Genomic DNA, 25,812 nt, shown 5'->3' on the forward strand with positions numbered 1-25,812 from the left:
TATATACAAATGAATGTATGTGGATGTCTCTGCAAATATGTCCAGCATGCTCTTGCTAACCACTGGGTCGATTTCAACCAATATGGTGTACATACCACTTGCTACCTGGTATTCAACACTTTGAAGGGTGGAATTACCTAGCTCCCTTATGGGCAGAGATACAGGTGAAATCTCTTGACATTTAGTATGCCCTTCACAACACGAGTGTTGTGCAAGTAGTATCAGCATGAATTGCAGAGGCTACATGTGCCGACAGTCACAGCTGTGTAGAGAGAAGAGGAGATGGACAGCAATAAGGGAGATGAACACAGAGCAGTAGGAAGGAGGACATAGCTGAGGAAGAGGAGGAGGAGGAGGAGGAGGAGGAAGTGGGGGATAGACAAGCTGTACATGTATTACATGGACCATGGATACGCATACCGTGACAACAATACACCCCAATTGTTGAGAAAGTTAAGGAAAATCCTCACAGCTGAGGATGCTTCAGATAGCTTTCAACTGCGAAGCACTATTAACTACAAAATCAAAACAATAGCTGTCAAAATAGCACTATTTTCTTGATATGGCACTGCAAAGATAGTTCACAGTATTTCATTTACAATTACAGGTTGGAATAGATAAATACTCCACATCTCCTGCACCGAGAAAAGGGGGAAGAAGAGAAAGATGGAGGGAGGGGGAAGGAGGAGATGCATGAAATATGTAGAGAACACATATGAGGATGAATCTGCGGTGAAAGGCTAGTCTAACAAATATAGTAAGCTCTGACAATAGGGTAGCAGAGTCAAACTTGAGTAGAATAGATTGTGCGATAATCAACGGACATGCATAAGACAGGGTTAACTACGGAAGTGTTGATTTTAATTGTTCAGATCACTATTGCCAGTTGTTAGAACACTTAGGCGCGTCTGTAACAATATTCTTCATATAGCGGACATGCTGAGTTGTAAATAGGCACAACAAAAATATACTGTCACACAATAAGCTTTTGGTCAACAAGACCTTTGTCAAAAATAGACAACAGACGATTCTTGACAAAGCCCTTCTTGGCAGAAAGCTTATTGTGCGACAGTCTTTTTCGCTGCGCCTACCTGCGACTCTGCATCTCCACTATATGGTGAGTAGCAACTACCCTTTTCATATTGTTACATTCCATACTGGATTTTCCAAGCACTTCTGCACCAATATCAACTACAAGGTATGAGTAGAGTCAACATTTGCACCTTGAAATATAAGCTAACAGAGGAGAAGTGGGTCACCATTTACCAGGCTAAAGGGTCTCCAAGCACATGAGATGAATTTTATAGGACAATGATGCAGACTTTTCACTACTCCTGTTCTACAAAAGAAACCTCTGATATTTAGGATGCCCTTCACAACAGGAGTTTTGTGCAATCAGTATCACACTGCCAAAGAGAAAGAAATACTAGACTGAAACTTCCGTCTAGTCTGATTAAGCTAAGGCAGAACATATAAGCGTAAGTAAAAGAAAACAAGACAGATGGAAAAAAGTAAGTAAACTATTTATTATTTCAAAAGCAATTGCCTTAACTCTTAAGACATTTATCTCGTTATGAGACAAGATGGTCAATACCTTCATAGAAAATGTTTGCAGTTGCCTGTGGAACCATGAATGTAGCTAGGTATGCACCTCTTCACCTGAACCAAACTGACAGCCACAAATCCTATTCTTCAGAACCCCACAAATATGTAAATTGCATGGGGAGAGATTGTAACTGTGTGGAGGATGTGTAAGGGCTTTCCAGCAAAACTTCTGCAGCATAGTCGCAACAATCTTGGCAACATGTGGGCACGCATTTTGTTGACAGGTTATTTCAACTATGCTGAAGTTTCGCTGGAAGACCTTACGCATCCCCATGCAGTCCCAATCTCTCCCAATGCAATTTCCATGTCTTTGGAGCCCTGAAGATAGACATCCGTGGCCAATGATTCGCCTTGCAGAAAGATGTTCATGCTTGAGTACAATTATGGTTCTCTAGGCAACCACAACATTTTTACACAAAGGCAATTTTTTTTCTTTTTTTCCGCTCCATTTGTCGCATTTTCATTTGACTGCCCCTTATATATGAAGGCACAAAGTTTTGTATATTTAAGGAAAAGCATAATCAAGATAAACAAGTATTTAAGGTAGGTTGTACTCTGTCTCTATTGACCTAATCACTGATGGGATGTTAAATCCTAATGTTTCTTTCCTTTTTATTTCCTTTGGAAAGACAAAGTGATAGTATTTTCCTATGTGAATATCAGTTACTTTTATTAGTAAATATGCACCATCAGTTTAGCATTATTTTACCATTCACTAAATGTCTGATCAGTCACTCATGAAGATGATACAATGCTCTTTTTGTAGATAAGAGTATTAACCCTTTTGTGACCATCAGGACATGTGTGTTGCATGTACAAATTTATTTCCCTTAAATTCTGGAAACAGATGAAAATTAAATGGGGCAAAGTCAGGACTGTATGAAGGATTATCGATGACAGTGAACCCAAGATGCCTGATTGTTGCAGATGTTGCAGTTCTCATGTGTTGTCTGGCATTTTCATGCTTGGGGGAGGGGGGTATGCACCATGTGTGGAAGAACTCTCTGAATTTTAAACACTATTACAGCAAGCTGTTTCTCATGCACTGACATAGTTACATTATTGTACAACGCTATTTTACACACTAAAATTCAAAGCACTTTAAAGGCAGACAGCTGCAAATATGCAAACATGAAGAATATAGATTTAGAACGTTAACAACATTTGTTTCGTTTCAAAAGCTTTAAAAGTTTTCATATAAAAAATAATTTTACGGCAGTCATCTTCAACATCTTCTTGACCCTTGGTGAAATGTTTATACCACTTGTAAACTCCTATGGGAAATTCACCAACAGCCACAGCCAATATTTCAAATGTGGTATTGGACTTTATTCCATTTTTCAAACAAAATTTAATGCAAATTCTTTGCTCCACATTTTTTGAAAGTAAAAATTCACCGAGCACTCGAGAACACTTATAACCACTTATAGCAATAAACTTAATATTGAAAACAGCTGAAAATGCAAACATATATCAGGAGCATGTGTGGCATCAAGATAAAAAAAATTTAAAAATTGGAGGTCTAAAGTGTGTGTAATTACAAAATTCCCATTACTTTTGGATCACAATTCATAAGATACAATATGTTTCTAAAATTGCTAAAGAGACCAATGAGTAAGTTCACCCAGATCAATTATTACTTTTTAAATATGAGACTACTCATTTTTCCTACATTCAATATGTACACACTGTGTGTCTATGCACTGCTTAATGCAGTCTCTTTTCACTAATACCATTCTTTACATTCCATCTAGGTTTTTTACTATGATGATAAGATTCAGGGCCATTATTTTATCAGTTGGTATCAGACCCAGTTTATCACAATGACTCTGGTCAAGTACAATTTCTTAATTACATAGCAGAAACTTAAGACTGTTTTATCTTTATAATCACCTATGATCAAACTGTACTGTGCACATGTAGCAGTACGTGACAGTTTTGCTAGTGGCTCGTTGAACACCTTCATATAATTCAGAATTACGATTCTTCTTCATAAAATGTATTTAAAGAATATTATAAGCTGCAAAAATAGGACATTTGTAAGGAATGAGAACTTCATCATTCTAACACTGGGATGGATGAGCTAGTTTTTAGCAGGTATTGTGACGGCTGCTCTGAAGTCTTTTGCTCTCTCTCTCTCTCTCTCTCTCTCTCTCTCTCTCTCTCTCTCTCTCTCTCACACACACACACACACACACACACACACACACACACACACACATCCTCTCCCCTGTCTCTCCCAAAGTTACTGAAGATTCTAATTCTTTTTATAACAACATAATTGTACAGCATGTGCCAAAATGATTGACGGTACTACACAACATTTTCATTGTTGAATAATCATTCACTAATCATCTTGTGAATGTTGCAGTTCTTATTTCAGTGCTTGCTAAGAAAATTGGAGAGGAATTGAGTCTTATGCAAGACAACTTTGTAGTTTTGTTTTCACCCAGACATGTTCCAGCGCTTTTTGTGCTTTCTTCAGTGGTTTTGTCTCTTTCCTTCTCAGTGGTGCTACCTGACATTTATGCTAGTACCTTTAGGTCTCCTATGCAATCTACAGCTTGTCATAGTTTTTTTATGCTGCAGTGCTTTTACTTTTTTGTGCAGAGATAACAAACGTATTTCTTTCGTTCTTGTCATTACACATTCATTTTATATGATGTCTTGCCAAATTTGGCAAAAAAAAAACAGCATCAAAAATCTATGAAATGCAACAGAATGGGCATTAGACCTAAAGCTACAAGCATAAATGTCCTGCAGCTCCATGTGAGAATCAAAATAAACAAACCCACTGACAAAAGTGCAGAAAGTGTTGAAACATGTCTGGATGGAAACAAAACTACAAAGATGTTTTGCACACGGCAGAATTTCTCTCCAAGTGACACATTGTTGCCTAAACAATGCATTTCTTTCTTTCAGTAATGATTCTTGCATTACAACTCAGCATTTTAATGTGAAAGAAAGCTGCATTTTTTCAGTTCTGCTGTGCTTATTTTTTGGTACAAGACAAGTTTCTACCTTTTATCCCATTTTCAACTGGTTTTCTTAATAAAAGAGAGCACACTACATTACCTCCATTAGTAGAAACGTGATGATGTGAATGTAGCTTATTAGAAACGTAAGTAGAAAAGTGTGCCTTATACAAAAAAAAAAGGGCAGCATCTTTAAATTTGTGTGTTCTATTGATGTTGGATCACATATATTCTGTCTTGTTGGTTTGACATTTTGATGTTGTAATAAGGTATATTACACTGACCAATGAATAAGCTAAGCATGGATTACTAATTTTGTGGCAGTGATACAATTTTTGCACTTGCGTGTCATGAGAGTATTAATCTCTGATGTGCTTAGTTTTGTTATCTTTGTTGTTGTAATTTAAATTCACTGTGTTTGCTTATAGTCCCGCCCCCTCCAATATGTTGTTCTAAGCATTCATGAAGAATCATGATTTTTTACGTAATAAAGCTATGTGCAATTATCTGTGCTTATAAACTAAGAGACCACATAACAGGTGACCCCATCTAAGAACTTTCCACAAATGGCATTTTTGACAAACAGTGGAAATACACACGAAGACAACAAGCAACAACAGTAGATTATTCCATGCCATCACTGACAAAATTGGGAAACTATGTGATGACAAAGGTTTTGGGAGTCGCTCTCCCATCTTATATGAGCATGAAGCCCACGCAGTATAACAAAAATGGTATTAATTCTGCAATGCCCGCATGTCACATCACAGTGCTCATTTCTGTTGAGAGGGATGTCATGTCAGACTTAAAGACTATCGGTTCAAATAAGCTCTTCCAGGTTACAAATATGTGCAATGACAAGCCCTGTAACAGGGCCATGACCATAGTTTGAAGAAATGAGATACCCATCCGTCTGTTCCAGCAGTCTGTCCATACCCCATCTGCAATTACACCCACCCAGCTGCAAAGGTGGTTAGCAGCAGGGGAGAAAATATTTCAGCTGAAACATGTGATAAATGGTCACTAATAATTCACTCTGATGATTAGGAATTTGGACCAACAAACCACAACACTGATGCCACCAGAAGCAGCTTATAAAAACTGAAAGACAAGCTCATATCTTAACGCATAAAGTCCACCGAACTCTCAGCCAGGTAAGTATTACATCAAGAAAAATGTGGTGTCAAGACTCCAACATAGTTCTAGCGACATTACAGAATTTAGTGAAAGGCTCCACAGTGTCCAATGATTTGTCATTAAGCATTTGGCAACAACAACTGCTGATAGGTACGGATAGCATTGGTGATATACAACGATAAGTCATCCAACATATTACTCAAGTTTTCTGATAGGGTCTATGAAACACTCGAGTCAATGGTTACAATTCCCACGACATCAGTGGACCATAGCCAACCAAGTTCACCTCAGGCAAAGATTCTAGACTGCATTGCCGTCAAGTCATAATGCCCATTGAGTGTTTCCAATGAAATCCAAAGTTTAAGAACCACTGCAGAACCACTGGCAACAGAGATGTGCACTGTAATAAAACTGGTTATGGTGAGATAAACTGCACTAACCATTCTTGAATAATATGAAATGACTGATTCCCAAGTTAAAGACTCAAAATCCAGAAATCCACTACCAAATAGCTATATGAAAATGTGTAATTGTCAACACATATAAACAGTTTATGTAATTACTATGGATTTCTTAGAAAGATAGGCAATAATAAACAATTATTTATACTTTGTTTATTGCAATGTATGTTCCAAAGATGATTATGCATGAATAGATCAATATATGATAGTGTTTTCCTTGCTACATGTTGTTATAGGTAAATGTATGTTCTTGTTCAGTACAAGTATGGAGTTGAGTTAGCATAGAGGTTGAACTTAATTGTGTTGTGAAGTGAAATAACTGAAAATATATCTATTCTACAACAGAAACTCAACCAGTGGTCATATAATTTAACACAATGAAGCCAAGAATATCCCAGACCAGTATATGAAGTTGCTTTTCAGACTCTAGTGGATTAGAAGCCTACAACTTTCGACAACAACAAAGAACAATAACAGATGAGTACTATGAGAAATGTTAATTTAAATTCTGCCTTTGCTACCTCTCTCTGTAATTTGTCACTATCTCAGCATCCCAAGTGCTCTGAAATTGTGACCAGGCACCAAAATTTAAATTTACTTCAAAATAAACATAATGAATCACCTTTGGGTTATAAGAGGGTAGAGATAGAGCATGCAATAGCAATAACGTGCTAATACAGGAACTCAGGACCAACAGAAGAGCTCTCTTGGGGTATGCTGATACCACAAATATTTTGGCGAACGTGCTGCCAAGTGCAGCTCTCTAAGCCATTACTTGAATAGTCAGTGAGTCCACAGTAGCAGAGCAGTGTCCGCACACTGCTGGCAGCAGCCACCTCCACATGAATATTCAACTGCATCAAAAAGACTGTACATATCACACAAGCATACAGGCATGATGTTCCTCACAGACACTGGTTTCAAGATCAACATGCTGGCTGTCAGCCACACGCCAGACAACAAACAGGATGTTCAAGCAGGCAACAACACTGTGATCAATACTTATGGACACAAAAGTGTTGGTTTCCCCAAACTTTCACATGATCATTTGTAGTCACTGACATCTCTGAACCCATATTAGGTGCATACCTTCTGGCACATTTTGCACTAGCAGTTGACCCACAGGGAACAGTGTTACTGAGCTCAGTTGACAATGGTACAGTCTCAAGTACTAAAGGCCACCCTGTTTACAGTGTGTTACACAAAACTGACAACACTTGTGCCTCTAGTAAACATGGCACGACTACAACACAGAAGCCTATGGAGGATAGCGCAACTGGTGAATGTGTGATTGCACTTTAACACTTAATATATACAAACTGCATACAAAAGACAGATATTTTTGACCTCATATAGAAGTGTGACCAGTGACTATTTTTACAAATCATAAATCCATTATTTCAGTCTTCAAGAAGGTGACAAGCATTCATGTAGGCAGTTTCGACATATTGAGTTCATAAGCCAGCTTATGACAGACATTTGGCACATAAGAAGTGCTGAAAATTTTGTGGCTGACTACTTTTCTTGTATTTGTGGTGTGGCAGAGATTATAGACCACAGAGTCACCGTGGATCAGGTCACAGGTCCACAGTTACAACAGTTGTTGAATGATACATCTGCAAGGCTAATCAGATTCCTGGCCCAACTCCAAGTTGAAACTGTGATGTGACATCTCTCTGAACAAATGGTGCTCATAATTGGCCAGAAGTTCTGCAAGACCGCCTTCAAATATGTCCATGGCTTACCTGATCCAGAGGCCAACACCACGCTCAGACTGCTTACAGACTGCTCTCTGTGGTCTTTCAGAAGATACATGCACTCACATGAGCACGTTCCTGTGTCCAATGGCAACATAATAGAGTGGCTTGTCACGTATATACTGACATCAGTAAATTTCACTGTGCATGTTCAGGTCAAACAGGTTGAATATACCAGATCCACATTCACCGCCATGGACAGATGTAAAAGGTGGGTGGAGACAATACCTATCACTGATAACTCGGCTGAAACTACGGCAAAGACATTTATTTTTACATAGACTGAGGGTTTCCACTGTCCTCTCTGAATTACAACTGATGATGGTTGCCAGTTTGAATCCACTCTGTTCCAAAAACTAGCCACACTGTGTGGCATTTGGTGACACCATACACTACCCAGTTACCACACCACAAGTAATGGTATGGTGGAACGGTGGCACAGAACCTTCAAAGCATCACTCATGTATCGCCAAGAAGGGTGGATACAGGCACTTCACTTAGCCCTCTTAGGCTTCCCAACTCCATACAAACTTGTCATTGGCCATAATTGTTTATAGTAAGCCTCTACGCATTCCAGCGGACTACTTAGGGTTAGCACCTCTACTTGACATGGTGGAACTTCCACACTTGCAGCATTTAAAACACAATTACATCAGTATCCGCTGTCCACCAGTTTCTCGCCAAGGCAACCATCAGGAATTTGTGCACATAGGCTTTCACACCTGTTCACATGTGCTGCTGCCCATGGACTCACTCAGATTGCCACTACAGCCACCACACCATACATTAGTTCTTTCCAAGTGCTGAGTGGAGGGAATCATACTATGGGCATCCTATATAATGACACACCATTGAAACTATCCATGAGATGTGTCGAACTGACATGGATTTTACCCTCAATGGTACAGGATACCGTGCCAACACATAACACCACAAATGGTCCATAGTTACTGGGTCATACTTACCAGACACTGACCAACTCTCTCTCTCTCTCTCAACTTTTGGGCACACCTGCACTACAGTCAAAAGCATCATCGTCACCCTGTCATCCAATCCACAAAAGAGCCGGTCAGCAAATCCAATTTAACTACCATGGCATTCCAGGTGCTCCACACTACAGCAAGGAGTAAGAATGGGGGCTGTGTGGCAGCAATATATATTTGAAATAGTGTGTTGTGAGAATATTACGATGTATATGTGAACTCTTGGACATGCTTAGTTTTATTATTTTTGCCACAATAATTCAACATTCTTGAATGCATTTATGAAGAATAAAAAGTTAATTCTCGTGGTTCTAATGCTATATGCAATTATCTATATGGATAAACTAAAGAGCCACAATTTCAAATAACTATGACCACTTGCGTGTATATTTGTGGAAAATTAATAAATAGAAAGAAATAAAAATATTAAAATAAAAAAAATATTAAACATATATAGTGAGGTAAGACTAAATTTTAAATTTTGTTTTAGTGACTGAAGTTATGGAGAAACTCCCTCTTTTGTAGATGTTCACTGAGTAGTGTATCTCGCTGACTTAATACAGAATCTGGAGCTTTTTATTAATGTTTTTAGATGTATGTTTGTTGTTCAGCATATATGTCAACCAAAACAAATAGAACAGATAAATTTAATGATGCTGCCATTTTAATGTGTATGGCATTTACTACTGCAGGTAATATCTTTCTAATAAGTTACATTCATATCATCACCTTTCTATTCATGGAGAGAACGTAGTTGCTCTCATTTGCAAAGAAGATGACCAAAAGGCAGAAGTGGAAAAATGCACATTCTTTTAATAAATTTCTTGCTGTAAAACCACTATGTACATCAATATTCCATCCTACAGCAAAATGTTGTCAACAAGTCATCCAAGCCAGAACACCAGAAAACACTGTGGAGACACAACATGCAACACCACCAGCTTGTAAACACCTTCCTACTTTGTAGCTCTTTGATCATATTGCAAGGCACTTCATTATAACTTGTACTTCCATTGTTACAAAACCAAAATTGCTGTGGTTCAGCAGCTAATGTCTTAAGATTATACAAAATGCATAACATTTACCAAAAAAGTGTTTGAAAAGTTGACTGATATTTTTGGTCTTATGATGAGCAACTATGTTCATTTCCATTTATATGGTTATGTTAATAATCAAAACTGTTACTGGTCAGATAAAAACCCTAAAGACATGCATGAATGTCTTCTTTACAGCAATAAAGTGAGAGTGTGGTGTGAAGTTATGAAGACATCTGTAATTGGACCATACTTCTTTAAGTGGACTGATGGACAAAGTTGCCTGTCAATGCCTGAAAATACTCTAGTATCCGAACAAAAGGCACCTAAATTGTAAATGGTCATGTTTCCAGCAAGATGGAGAAACTTCTGACATGGATAACACTGTGATGAATTCTTTAAAGGGTTAAATTCCCAGCTAACTTAGTTTCCCACAATGGCGACGAACAGTAGCTTAGCCCACACATTCCCCAAATCTCAGCATACACCGTCCATCCCAAAAGTTCAAGACATTTTATTCCTGGCATACAAGTCACAGATGAGCGGTAACTACAAAGGCAGCCCCTGAACTAACAACTGTAAACAACAAATGTGCATTTGACCAGTCAGTTGCAAGCAAGCTGTGTTAAACAGCAGATGTGTGACCATAGTGTGTCAACACTGTCATGTCACAGACAGCAATGGTGCCACATCTCTAAATCAACTGTTCAAGACAGTCTTCAGAATGTTTTGAAGAAGAGCATAGCATGTGCAAAGTTTGTCCCAGATACCATGCATCCTGAACAGGAACAATGACATGTAGATGCCTGCCACAGCTTGACTGAAATACAAAAACTGACAAATCTTTTCTGGGGACAATTATTACAGGTGATGAACTTGGTGTTGTCAATACAAACATACCAAAAAGTAAGTACGTGTAGAAATTCATATGAAGGGTCAATGCTTTGAGACTATAACCAAACATTCAAGCCAGTCTAAATAATCAATTTTTTGAAAATATAATGTAAATGGCTGGATAAAAAAATCTACTCACCAAGTGGCAGCAGGAGAACACACATGAAAGGTATTAAGTATGGAAGCTTTTGGAGCCAGTAGATTTTTCTTCTGGCAGGAGGACTGAAGAGGATGGACGACACCCAGAACTCCAGGTCAGGGGAGACATACAGGATGAGATGAGAAGGAAACTGATTGTTGGAGACATTGTGTGTGAAGGAAAGTAGGTCCTTCACCCAAGTACCAAGATTAAAAGCCAATTTAGGGCTGAAAGTGAGACCCTTAGATAACACAGATAATTCAGGAGGGAGAGTGGTTTTGACAAGAGGATGAGAACATTGTACTGTTGTGACTGGTTCTTGTGATTATGAGTTATCTCATCTGGTGCAGTCCCCAACAACCAGTCTTTCCTTCTCATCGCATCCGGTAAGTCTTCCCTGACGCCAGGTTCTGGTGACTTTTCCGAGCTTTACCCCTTTTCTAAATTTCACCAGTCCTTTTGCTTCACCTGTCTTACTTCCCCTTCAGACCTTCTGCCAGAAGGAGCCACTGGCTCCAAAAGCTTGCATACGAAATACCTTTTATAAGTGTGTTTTCCTGCCATTGTTTGGTGAGTAGATTTTTTATCTATCCAATTACATTGTTCAAGCCAGTGTGACACACAAGTTGAATGAAATCTCAAAAAAATACTTTTCTGGCAGTTTCACACGGCTGTACAAATGTTCTGTACAATATACTAAAGTGGATGGAGACTACAAAGAACAGCTGAAGCTTTAAAACCACCATACCAACATCTTATCATTTCTCTTGTTTTATTAATCTAGTCTTGAAACTTTTTGAACTGATGGGGTACATGATTTTTTAGTGAGTTACTTAAATTGAGGGTGTACGTAAACAAATCATGAAGAATTCAGGTGTACTTCTCAGCTGCAGACTAAGAGTACTAGTGCATAGTGCAAAGTGGTGATGTCATTTTCACATCATCAGCCCTTCTTTTATAGATTTCAATATTACAAAAAAGATAGATTGCTACTCACCATATAACAAAGGCTACTAAACACAAGCTTTTGGCCAGAAGGCCTGAAATAAACACACACACACACACACACACACACACACACACACACGCGCGCGCAAATTCAAGCAAACGCAGCTCACACACACATGATCACTGTCTATGGCTGCCAAGGGCAGGCTGCAAGCAATTGCGCATGATGAGAGAAACAATTTAGGTGGTGGGGGTAAGGAGGAGGCTGGGGCAGGGAAGGGGAGGGAGAGCAGGATCTGGGTTGGGAACAGTAAAGTGTTCTTAGATTAGATTGGGGGTGGGGTTGGGGGTGATAGGAGCAAAAAGACTGTGAATGTGGGAGGGGGAGACAGAAGTAAAGAGACTGGGGGGGGGGGGGGGGGGTGAGGTCAGAAGTAAAAAGACTGTGGATGTGCTTGTGGAATTAGAGATGGCTGTGTAGTGCTGGAGTGAGAACAAGCAAGGGGATAGGTGGGCAAAGGACAATGGCTAATGAAGGTTGAGTCTAGGAGGGTTACAGGAACATTGGATATATTGCAGGTAGAGTTCCCACCTACACAATTCAGAAAAGCTGATATTGGTAGGAAGGATCAAGACAGCATGGGCTATGAAACAGTCATTAAAACAAGGAATGTGGTGTTGGGCAGTGTGTCCGGTAACTGGGCAGACCAGCTGTTTCTTGCCACAGTTTGTTAGTGGCCGTTCATATTAACAGGCAGCTTGTTGGTTGTCATGTCCACATAGAATGATGTACAGTGGTTGCTGCTTAGCTTGTAGATCACATGACTGGTTTCACGGATAGCCCTGCCTTTGATGGGATAGTTGATGCTTGTGATTGGACTGGAGTAGGTGGTGGTGGAATGATGTATGGGACACATTAAATATATATATTTTTTCCTTTTTATGTCACTCAAATGGCATATATTTGCAGCATCTTGGAGGAATAAACATGTTAAAATGTCATGTAGTAAGTGAGATATTATCAATCAAAAACGGTCAGATTTTCATATATATATGAGACAGTCTTTTCTGCTGTAGCTGATATAAAATCAAAATAACATTCAAAGAATATAGCAAATGAACTGAAAAACTGGTGACTCAGTTTCACTTCCTTTCCCGACAAAGCAGCACACTGCCTACAATGCTGGTTGCTGTTTTTGTCTCACTACAATTGCAAAATCCATTTCCTTCTTATGTCTAAAGATGCCAATGGGGACATTGTGTCCCAATTTCCCGTGGGTCCTGATCACTTTGATCTTTGAGAACTGCTCTGCTTCCGTCTTGATACTGGAATGCAGGTCACACTTGAGGGTTTCCCAACTATGAGTTTGCACATAGCACCTGCTGCTGCCACCGATCCAGTTCTCTGTCAGATGGTTCAGTTTGTTCAACGGGACTGGAAAGATAAACTGCCGGGTAAGGCTTTGGAACCCCTGTGCAATTATTTTTCCTTACAGTATTGCTCTCTGTTTTTGATCCTGTTTTGCTGTTGTCCACAGAAGACCTCTATCCCAGAGCAGTAATTCCTGCCACAGTACAGTGCAAGGTTCTCTACCTTCTCGACCAGGACCATTGGGGAGTTTTGCGAACTAAATTGTTTACTAGGAGGCGATTGACGGTGGAATTGTCCATTTTTGTGGTGGCTTGAGAGCAGTGTGCCCAATAATAAGCAGCTCTCAAGGCATCTCTGTTTCCCCTGTCCCACTCCATGCCAACCATGGGAATGCATTCACGTAGGCTTCGTGGGTCTCCTTGAATTTCTATTGGCTTTTGATTGTGGATGCATTTTCCTGGTTTCCTTACATTCTCCGCTGTATGTCGACATTGGCTGACGTCACAATTCAAACACTTTTTAGGGTTTTTTTTCTATCAAGGGGTTGCCTCGTACCTCAGTTTCTGATAAGGGCCCCAGTTCATTTCTCACACTCTCCATTGCTTTTTTCCTATCATTCATGTTACTGCTCTGTCATTCCACCCTTAATCAAATGACGAGACAGAACAACTAATGTGTATGTTCAAGTCTCAAATGAAAAAGTCTGTAGTGGATTCTTCACCAGACAATGCCTCTCTCCATTTTCTGACCATGTATCACTTCATGCCTCAGGGGGAACAGAGCCTGGCTAAGTTGCTTCATGACTGGCAGTCACACATGCTCCTCCACGTTCTGCAGTCTGTGCTGCACCTGCCGTAGTCAGGTTCATCTCATTGCTTTGCACTGGGATCGCCGGTGTGAGCACGAGGATTTGGTCAATAGCCCAAATGGATACTGGCCACTGTTGTCTGTCACCGGGATGTGAAGTTCACGATGGCCATACAGCTGACAGGCTGATGGCACACCACTTTGAACAGTTGTGTCCCGTTCACTGCCAGAACCTACCAGTTGTGGATGCAGCCCCCGTCACCACAGCCCGCCCTGCTGTCCTCCACCCCAAGCCCATTGGCTGCCTCCTCCATGTGCAGTGCCCTGGGGTTCCAGCTTCCCGGCAGCAGATCTCAGTCCGTCTCTGACATCGGGTCCATTATCACACCCTGCTGTACCATCGGGCCACATCTCACCATCATTGCTTCAGCCATCATCATCATCATCATCAACATCAACATCAGTGGCTCCAGCTCCCCTAGGACCTGCTTGCTGATGGCGACACAGATATGGTAAAGGCACTCGCCTCCCCAGTGCTTTTGTCATGCACTGTCTGGGCCCACTGCCCTCGGGCACGCCCATGTCTCCACACGTTCTGGTCCAATGTACCAGTACCGTCCCAGCACATCATCCCACTCTCTGCAGTTGGCATTCCAGATCCGATGGATGTCTCTCTCATAGGACCACTGACATCTCCTCCGTCACCTGGGCACCCTCTTCACACAAGGCAGAGGTGTGCTGTATACTGCTACTAGTGCATTTGAGTGTGGGTGTGAGTGTGCCCAGTGTAGTGTCACCATGCGTATGTACTTAAATTAACCGTCAATGTTATCAGTGCAGATCAGCCCCTAGAGGCCACCTGTAGGGAGCATGTACACAGCTCAGTCTCCGCTGTACTGCCTACTGGCAACTCGCGCCTCTATATGCACAGAGCAGCACTGACTCACGCTCACTATACACTGACTCACGCTCAGTATGTTCTTTTAGTATGTGCTGCTCATATCAGTTGCTCTGTGTATCACTTATGTTACACCTTCTGTACGATTTTCTTGTCTCGTTATATGTGAAGTCATGAAAGGCTTATTTCCATTACTGTTCAAAGTTTATTCATAAAGCTATATTGCGTCACTTGGATCAGTTGTGTGTATTACTTGGTTACTACAGTTAGCACTTCTTGCCTAATCACAGAAGCGTCCACAATGACTCCTCAAAAGGCAACAGATTGGGTATTAATTAGCTCTGCCTGTCACTTATGACTTTGGCAGGCGTCTAGTGCAATACATCACACACTCACACACAACTGTCATGTCTTTTGTTGACTGCACTAAACAAGCAATGTAAAGTTTGGATATACACCCCAGTGGCTTTGTCTAGTTTTTTTTTTCCCCCTCTCTGATGACAAATGTAGTTCTCTGAAACTTGTAAATAAAAATGTGCACTAACAGTACATTCCATTATTGAATTGACACAGGCATAAGCAATATGCTGACTTTTTTTGTGGCATACATGCATATCATTTGAATGAAAGCTGCACCCCAAACGTCTAACAGTAGGCACTCCATAAGTAAGTACTACCTACCTTCACTTCCACTGGCAACGAAGTCCTGGTTGACTCCACCAAAGCAACTGTGTATAGTGAAATGTCCTTGTGTAACTCCCTGGAATTTCCGCACAAGGCAACGATCTTGTAGGTCCCATAAGTGTACACCCTGGGTGGCAACATTTAACAATGCAAGGCGATCTGCGGCATTTACGGAAAATGCCATCACAGGGTGATCTTCCTGCAAACTGGTATCAAAATATGTTGCTGATGACTGTGGAACTAATTTCTGATTACTGTATTACCTCATTTTTCTAAGTGGGTTCAGAAATGAACACACAGACACATATGTCACATCATAACACAAGTTACAGACAATATAATGAATTATAGGATTTACTGAATACTGACAACCATTTTCTATTAATAATTTTACTAGTTACAACCAGTAATTTTATTACCCAACAGGCACATAACATTTTATTTCATAACATCAGCATCCTCAAAAATCATAGTAATTAATGACTAGGTTGTGATGTTGACATTGAAACTTGTGCTTATTCCAATGTACTATAAAGAATGGTTATAGCCAGCCATGGTCTCTCTGAAGTTATTTGGGAATAAAATTTTCAGGCTAACAACACAAACAGCGACATCTTTTCAAATCAACTCATCCTGCAGGTGACATTAAATGCACACTAAAATTCTACTCTTTAGCAACGCTTAAGTGGGAATGCATACACTAATTAGCGAATGATTTAATCAGCTCAATAAACTCCACACTGAGTGACTAACACATTATATACTTCTTTTAATTTTAGTCACAGTTACAGAATATGATTACAATCATAACTGGTTCCAGCATACATTTCCCATCTTCAGATAATGTATGGCTGAAACTAGTTATTACTCCAACAAAATTCTGTGACTGTATCTAAATCAAAACCAAGTAAAGAAAATGTCAACTGATTGGCGTGAACAAGATCATAACACTTACTACTAAGACATATGCAAGCTTCTGTGTTGGTTCTCCTCCTTGAATGTATGTACAAAAACATTAACTATTTACCACCACAACATTGTAGAATTAGCTTTGAGGTTGCATTTCAGAATGTGGCCTCACAATGGAAAAAAATCAATAAAAATAATGAAAGCATGTGATTAGAGCATTTTATTTTAAGTAAGATAGTAATAATAGCAATAATAATCTTAGGGGCCGAGTTAAAAGAGAAGAGTCCATTTGTAAAATTTTGGTGCTTTTCTTTATAGTATTAGTTGGGAGTTAGTTGTTAAGTGAGGTCATATAAACATAAACTGTTAAAAAAATTTAATCATAAGTTATAGTAGTAGCTAAGTTAAGCATAATTATTTGCATATTTGGTCATTATTAATGGAATACATAGAGAGCAACTGGCAGAAGTGATAACTGGCACATACATGATAATGAAGTGAGACTATGTCCACACAAGCAAAACATGATTCATCACGGAAAAAGTTTTTGACCACAGGAGAAAGATTAGGACTACAATCAGCATCCAACTAAAAGTACAGTGATAGATTTTTCTCAACTGCGCAGACTACATTCAGTACTGCAGTGGACTAATTAAACTCTCAAAACATCATTTAGATACACCTCTATTCAAGAATTTGTCAAAATTATAAATAAGTGGTTGAGATGTGAATTTTTTTTAATGCCTCCACCAGACATCATCATTAATTCTATTACTTCACAACAAACAAAGAAACAGAAAGATTGCATGATATGATCATCTCAGTTGATCTGGACCACAATCAAATATCTGGACCACAATTAAATATCACAAAAACTGAGTATTTGTAAACTGGTCCTAATCTTTCAGTAGTGAATGTTAAAGGCAAAATAAAGATGGCAAGCTGATTCCAGTATCTTGGTTCTTGTCTTGGATCTCATCTACAAACTAATATGAACATATTAGTGATGAAAGAATTAGAATAAAAGCAGTCTAATTATGGCAGCATTAGATCCCTTAAAACTTCTTCAACTGTGGGCAACACCGAAAAAACAAGACAGACTAACATGTGGATGATTGACTCAATGTTGGCAGAATGTCATTAACAGAGGGGCAACAACCATTGGACTGTGCCCAAACGCCACAAGAGATAAAGAAGAACAGTGTTTGGTGATCAGAAGAACAAGATCCAGTTGAAATTGTAAAATATTAGGAGGGGGATGTGGAGCGGGACAAGGAGGAAATGGGACAGAAGAACAAGAAGAAAATGAATCATTGATAATATACAAATGGGGATAATTTTTTTCCATTTGTACAGAGACTGAGAAAAGTGACATGTCCACAGCTGTGTGTACATTTAAGAAATAAGAAAAATGGGAAAAATGCCCTCCACTTAACTTTCATACTCAAAAAACAGCCAACAGAGGAATTATCTGTTGCAAATAAATGAGTTAAGAACAAACCGAAAACTTAGTCACTAAAAATTTAAGTCTTAAAAAGAAATGGCAATCATTACCGTCAGACCAAAAATCACAATATCTCTTTCTTAAAAAATAAAAATAAAAAATAAATTGGGAAATTGAAAGGAACACTTACTTACCACCAGCACAGTCAGGAGCAACAAGAGCTGAGTTTATAGGCATGTAAATCAAAAAATGGCGTAAAATCTTAGGTTTTAAGAAATTTGATATTAATTCCCTCTTGGCAAAGAGGTACAGCCTGAAAGTAGGAGAAACCATGAAAAAGATGTAGACATAAAAGAGGTGAGCAAAAGTAGCTCTGAAGGAACAAGATAGCAGCTGTAGGTAATAAATCAAATCTTAATTTTGATGAAGCAGCTATCCTCTAATGCTCTGAAATCTTTTAAACTAACATTGCTGATTCAGTTTCTGTGTCTGTCAATACCACTCTGGTTGCCTTATTTTGAGTAATTAGCAAGCAGAGAAATTATATTTATCTCGCTTAGCAAAATATAATTTTTCACTAGCCCACTATGAAAACAAATACAGTAGGACATTGATAAACAGCCACATTCAGGGCTCTGTCAATGCCAGATTATAAAATGTGCCCGATTATCAACATCATTTTTAGAAACTTGGTTTAAAAAAAGGGACATAAGCAAAACCTCTAGTTTTAACATACAAAATCAATGAACTTTTATTTATTAAACACAACAGAAGAGATTGCAGTGTTAAAAAAATCAAAATTATGTCATACTTTTTCTGTAAAAATAAAACTTTAGTAGAAGTCAAATATGATACTGTTCTATTAAATCAGTTTAATGCTCCATGTTTTAGAAATGTTCAATGTACCGTACATAAATAATTTTTTGTACACTAGTACAAAATAAAATATGTACCACAGATTTGAAAAGAACAAGAACAAGGTTATTAATAAAACTGCTACCAAGAATTTTGTACAGTTTAATTGGAATCACTGTCTTCAGGAATAGCACACATACCCAACACTGTCAAGGGCATGAAATACATCGGACTGGTATCTGCCAGTGACGGTTCAGAATCATTTATACTAGCACAAAGCTAGCAATGCAACCAGCTTATCTTGGCAAGAAGGTAACTGCCAAGTGAGGCAGACAATTCTTACTGATGAGGCACCACGCCAAATGGTTCCGATGTTTCTCAAAGCTGTCCATTATAATGTCAATAGCACTGAGCTAAAAATATGCATGCCAGTCTAGTGGGACTAACTGATTATCGAGTTCTGAACTACTCCAGTCTTACTCTACTTAAATTACCTGTTCAACACAGAATACAGAGAGAACTCTTGGCTGAATATTAACCTGCTCAGCTAAAGGAGAGGATCATTTTCAGGCCATGAAGAAGACTCCCTTGTTACTGGAAGTCATTAAAAAAATTAAGCAAGTATTTTTCGTTTTTGACACTGTATTCGTCTACAGCAACAAGAATTTCATGAAATATCATAGAAATTTTCAACTAATTGTGCTCAATGTGCCTGTAAATAACAAATTTCCATTTATGAATACTACTGGACTGTTTAAAGTTTAATTCTGATATTATAACAGATAAGTAAAACTGCTGTGGAGAAATATATGGTACATCAATGTAATGCAAATATTTTTGTGGATGATTACAAGAGGCAATCAAACTATCTGGGATAGTACTAACGTGCTGTGTTATGTAGTCTGCAGTATAAGCTAAAATGTAATACAGCATAATGAGTGTGGCAACTGTTGGACCCATCAGGTAAGCGGTTCTGAACTGCGGTAAAGACTACTAGGTACTTCATTCACATGGAAATGCTTTGTGAGTATAGCAACTGATGAAATAAACCACTAAGAGATCAATGTTCCTAACATTCTTATTTTACCCTGAGTATGCTTCACATGTAAGGCTGTTATAATCAGATGGCTTTACTGTGTAATTTCTTTCTTTCATTATATATTCTTCATTCAGGAGAAACAAAGAAGAAGAAGGAAGATTATAGAGTTTAACATCCTACTGACAATGAGAACATTAGAAGCAAATCACAATCTCAGATTTTGAAAGGCCAGGGAATGAAATTGGCCATATACTTACGAAAAAATCATTCTGGCATTTGCTTTAGTTATTGGGGAACCTACAGAAAACTTAAATCTGAATGTCTCATCATGAATCTGAACTGCAGTCCTTCCAACTGAGAGTCTTAAACCTACACCTCCCCATTCAGTAGAAATATCCATGTGTACAATGGCAGATGCATGCATACTGTAGAAGCATTCTGCTAGGACAATCTAAACTGGCTGTTCATAAGAATTATATACTGTGTGTGTGTGTGTGTGTGTGTGTGTGTGTGTGTGTGTGTGAGATATGCATTACGAGCTAAATAAATGTGTGCAGTTTTACTCTTATTATGCAAAGTAAGCTCTTCCTAAAGGTACTCATTCCCAAACAATATCACTAATTATGGAATCATTAAATGCCATATTGATAACAATGTTCAATGATTTGCTAACAATCTGGAAAATCCTGCATGGTTCATTAATGCTGTTGTTGAGAAGGATGTTGATCAGCTACACCATTTGACATTGAGTTCAACTGTCAGAGTTTTGATTGGTCTGATGCTATGGAATCGTCACTGTTATGAAACGTCATGTTCAATGATGGCACTGAAACCTGTATAAGTAGCAATGTCAAGTTTGAATGAATCTTCACAATGGCTGAGCCCTTATCTCCATTCGATGATGATGATGAGGTCCCATACTCCAAGGAGCGTAGGGGACGATGTGGGAGACCCCACCGCCATACTAGGCAAGGTCCTAGTGGAGGTGGTTTGCCATTGCCTTCCTCCGACTGTAATGAGGATGAATGATGATGATGGAGATGACAACAACAACACCCAGTCGTCTCGAGGCAGAGAAAAAAATCCCTGACCCCGCCGGGAATCAAACCCGGGACCCCGTGCCCTGGAAGCGAGAACGCTACCGCGAGACCACGAACTGGTACAATTTGCTTATGAAGTGGCGTATGAGGATTACAAGGTGGTGATCTTTGTTACAGCAATTTAAAACACACTGAAAAATATACATTATTTGGATACGTTCTGTAAAACTTTTCACAAAAATATACAGAATACACTGGCATACCTAGATATCTCCATTACGACACACTTCTAGCTATTCACCAAACTTCCCTTCATTTTCTAAATTTCCTTCCTGTCCTCTGAGTGTTTTTATAGTGCCATAAAATCCACAAATGCTAGTGCATGTAAGGCTGGAGAAAAAACAGTCTATCCTTTGGCTTTCTCACGTAATGCTCTACCACATGTGTTCAGTTAGCAGAAATTTGCTGTAAAAGGCAACTGTAAGGAATATTTGCTTCTAAGTACACTTTACCACAGGGTGAAAGTTCCATCCTCATAGACTATTGGGAATTGTGTGTGTGCTAATAAATCAGTAAGAGTGAACATGTTAATCCACTGAGTGTAGTGTACAAGTAATGACCTAATGCAACAACTACAAAGAAATAAATTTCATCAAACATCAATGAAAAGGAATAGTTATAATGCTAACAATTCTCATTCCACTCACTACCAAAGCAAAAGTGTTTGTCCATACCTCTCTGTCACAAAATTATCAGTGCAGTCAGTGAGAAAATTTACTTGCCAATGCTAGTGAACAACAATGAAAAGCAATAAAACACAGTTGTATAATGGCATACACACTGAAGAGCCACAGAAACTGGTGCAGCTGCCTAATACCATGTAGGGTCCCCGCGAGTACACAGAAGTGCTGTAACAAGATGTGACATGGACTTTACTAATGTCTGAAGTAGTGCTGGAGGGAAAGGACACCATGAATCCTGTAGGGCTGTCCATAAATCCATAAGAGTACAGCTCCAAGGCATCCCAGATATGCTCAATAATCTTCATGTCTGGGGAGATTGGTGGCCAGTGGAAGTGTTTACACTCAGAAAAGTGTTCCTGGAGCCACTCTGTGGCAGTTCTGGATGTGTGGTGTCACACTGTCCTGCTGGAATTGCCTAAGTCTATCGGCATGCACAATGGACATGAATGGATGCAGGTGATCAGACAGGATGCTTATGTACGTATCACCTGTCAGAGTCGTATCTAGATGTATCTGGGGTCCCATATGACTCCAACTGCACACACCCCACACCATTACAGAGCCTCCACAAGCTTGAACAGTCCCCTGCTGACATGCAGGGCCCATGGATTCATGAGGTTGTCTCCATACCCGTTCACGTCCATTTGCTTGATACAATTTGAAATGAGACTCATCTAACCAGGCAACATGTTTCCAGTCATCAACAGTCCAATGTCAGTGTTGACAGGCCCAGGCGAGGCTTAAAGCTTTGTGTCGTGCATTCATCAAAGGTACACAAGTGAGCTTTCAGCTCAGAAAGCCCATATTGATGATGTTTCGTTGAATGGTTCACACACTGACACTTGCTGATGCTCCCGAATTGAAATCTGCAGCAATTTGCATAAGGGTTGCACTTCTGTCATGTTGAATGATTCTCTTCAGTTGTCGTTGATCACGTTCTTGGAGGTTCTTTTTCTGGCCGCAGCGATGTCAGAGATCTGATGTTTCACCGGGTTCCTGATATTCACGATACGCTCATGAAATGATCATACAGGAAAATCCTCACTTCATCACTATCTCGGAGATGCTGTGTCCCATTGCTTGTGCAACAACTATAATGCAAGTTCAAACTCACTCAAATCTTGATAACCTGCCATTGTGGCAGCACTAACTCATCCAACAACTGTGCCGGAAGTACTTGTCTTATATAAGTTTTGCTGACCACAGCGACATATTCTGCCTGTTTAAATAGATATTTGTATTCGAATACGCATGTCTTTACTAGTTTCTTTGGTGCATCAGTGTATGTGCTAATTAGATTAAGTTTTGTTGCATCCAAAAAACTTAAATAATGACATCCCCCCACCCTCCCCCGCCCCACCCTCTAAATTCATCTAGAGCCAATTCACTCAATGGTTAATCTGTTCCTTCAGTGCTTTCTGCTATTTTCTATGTATTTCTCTTTCTTCCAATCACGTTCCACATTGTCAAGCAGGCACTTACTTCCACTGGTGACAACTCCATCGTATTTTGCAAATTGTTGCTATTTACAACTTTGTTAATATTACATACCACCACTGTAGTGCAAAATTAATTGGACACAACTAACATTGAAATTCTAACTTATCATGTCCTGACAATGAAACTGAGATAATATACACAACTGTAAGAATGATATACCACAGTTCATTAAGAAGAGGTTACAAATAATAATAAAAAAGAATATACTGAGTGAAATCAAGAGAGTTCTTTCTCTCCAAAAGGTGCTATGTAAATCAATCAATCAGAAAATGTACACACAGTACCACTATAGCATTCCTTTCCCCCTTGATCAGCATTTTCTAAAAGAATGTCATTTTGCTACCAATCGAGAATATAATCGTCAATCTGACACAAACTTCAAGATGTCTTCTCCGCCACTGCTGTAGGGCATACACTTGTATCATATTCCAACAAAACAGCTGAAGAAGAATCTTTCAATACAATTTCTTGTGCCTACTTCTGTGCTGTTTAGTGTACCCAACTCATTACTAACAATTATATTTTCATTAAGTTGTCATTTATAATGCAGACACTTGTGTTTGAAACAGATATGCCTAATTTTTAAAAAATGACAATACCAATATAAAGAGAAATGTACTAAATAAGAAACTCACTTGCAGCAAAGACGTAACATGTGTTCCACAGAGGCTGGCAATAAGAAGATAGAGAAAGTCACCCCAGATGAGAGTAGATAAGAGGAACATCTGTGGCACTGGGGGCTATTATAGGCTGGTTGAGATGAAGGCCACTTTCAAGAGAGGCAGCAATGGTGCCGTCATTGGTAATGTAGAAGTATAAACAATTTTCCCATTGCTACCTTGTATTATAAAGAAAAAAGAAAGTGTATAAAAGCTGTCCTATGTCTGGAGGTGCAGAATCAGTTTTAAAAATATTTCCTATCTGAATGGAGAATTATTAACAAAAGTATTTAAAAAACAAAGTGTTGAAGCTTAAAAGTGCCAGTTATCACAAAAGCAAACATAAACATAGTTAGATCTATTGTGACTGGAAAATCAGAACTTGAGGTGCTATTTTTGTTTCCAATTATTATACAGCAACTTACAATAACCAATTCATTAGTAGCACAGTAGTATGCTTCAGCTTTTGTTGGTAGTATCATTACCTGCAAACTCCAAAGATTACTTTCCAGCACATGTTTAACACTAACATAAGGGAAAGTATACCTAATTCCACAAATTTGTTGCTGTACATGGGTCGTGGGGCACACCGACAGTTGGAATTAAATTTTTGTTTCATATTAAGGAAAGTATAAAAGTGACATGTCTCATTTCTACCTAAGGACACCAATATTCAAACTTATTTATGAATTTATTTTAAACATTCCAAGGTATTTTTACAACTATCTAATACAAACAAAAAATGAAATTTAACTTTTGTATTGCCTTGTTTCCAAAACAATTCATTCATCATGACCACCTAATACCACAGTAAAATTTACATCTTTCCATCATTATGGCAGTGAGAAAGGACCTTACACCTCACACAGTATTACTTCATAAGAATAAGAGAAGCAGTTCACCTCAGATATTTTCCTACTGTAGATGTGTCTAAACTGAAACACTTCTGGCTAAGAAATTCTAAGAAGAAAAAGAGACTCAGTCTGTATGTGTGTTTGGGGGGAACTGCAAGACCTCTATCTTGAACCAAAGCTTTTATATTGCAAGATCCCTCATCAGTGAATTTATTATAGATGGAGAACTGACAAATAAGTACAAACTAACTGTAAAAAAAGCTGAAGGAGTATTCACCTATAATGATTCAGAATCAACATCAAAAACATTTCTGAACAGACCTCACAATGCAGCAGGCAATTGGCTTACGCATTAGCACTTTGTGATACACAAGATTTGATGGTTTGTTTGTGCTTCATTATTTTGCTAAAAGCTACATTTAGACTCTTATTTTGGTAAGAATTCATCTTGCACTCTCCAGCAATTTGATTAGACTGATCTCGAGGTGTTTTATCTCCTCATAAGTGTACCTTGAAGAGAAGCATGAAGCTGCAGTGGAGAGAAATAAACAGTGAACACAAACAAGGAACACACAATTGTTCAGCTCGCGATCTTCTGACTCTAGTCCCTCTTAGTCATCCACTCTAATAATATGGCTAGGCAATGATCCCCCTGTCATCTCTGTCTACATCTTCTTGGACCCTCTCTCAATGATAACTAGCAGTCGAATTTTGGAATCTTGAAGATACAAAGGGGCAGTCCTAAAGCTTCAATTATCACATCAAGAAAATAAAGTTATGTAATTCTTTTGGTACATGTGTGTAGTCCTGATACACACTGAAATTTCCATGTCACAGTACTAAAGCATGCCACTGCCAGAGCAAAAATACAAGGGCAGAGCACATTTATGAAGTGGGGTCGAGTGAGATAACTCATTTTCTGCATTTGTAGGGGAACAACAATGCAACAATCTATTTGGAGTTGGTGGAAGAGTACAGTGACAGCACATCATCATATGAATCGTATGACACTTATTAGGCAGCACAGATACTTACAGTGAGGTCAATCAAGTCTGAATGACAAATAATGAACTGG

At 38.9% G+C, this 25,812-nt stretch overlaps 1 protein-coding gene across 1 annotated transcript in view; it reads right to left on the bottom strand.

The window, feature by feature from the left end:
- The window catches only part of LOC126416767 (WD repeat-containing protein 26), a 140,102-nt gene that overhangs the window by 9,360 nt on the left and 104,930 nt on the right, over window positions 1-25,812 (bottom strand). Inside the window, exon 10 of the mRNA XM_050084612.1 lies at window positions 15,692-15,900. Coding sequence (XP_049940569.1) covers window positions 15,692-15,900 — 209 coding nt within the window. The remainder of the gene's footprint in view (window positions 1-15,691; window positions 15,901-25,812) is intronic.

This window comes from Schistocerca serialis, chromosome 8 (assembly GCF_023864345.2).
Source record: "Schistocerca serialis cubense isolate TAMUIC-IGC-003099 chromosome 8, iqSchSeri2.2, whole genome shotgun sequence".
Lineage (NCBI taxonomy): Eukaryota > Metazoa > Arthropoda > Insecta > Orthoptera > Acrididae > Schistocerca > Schistocerca serialis.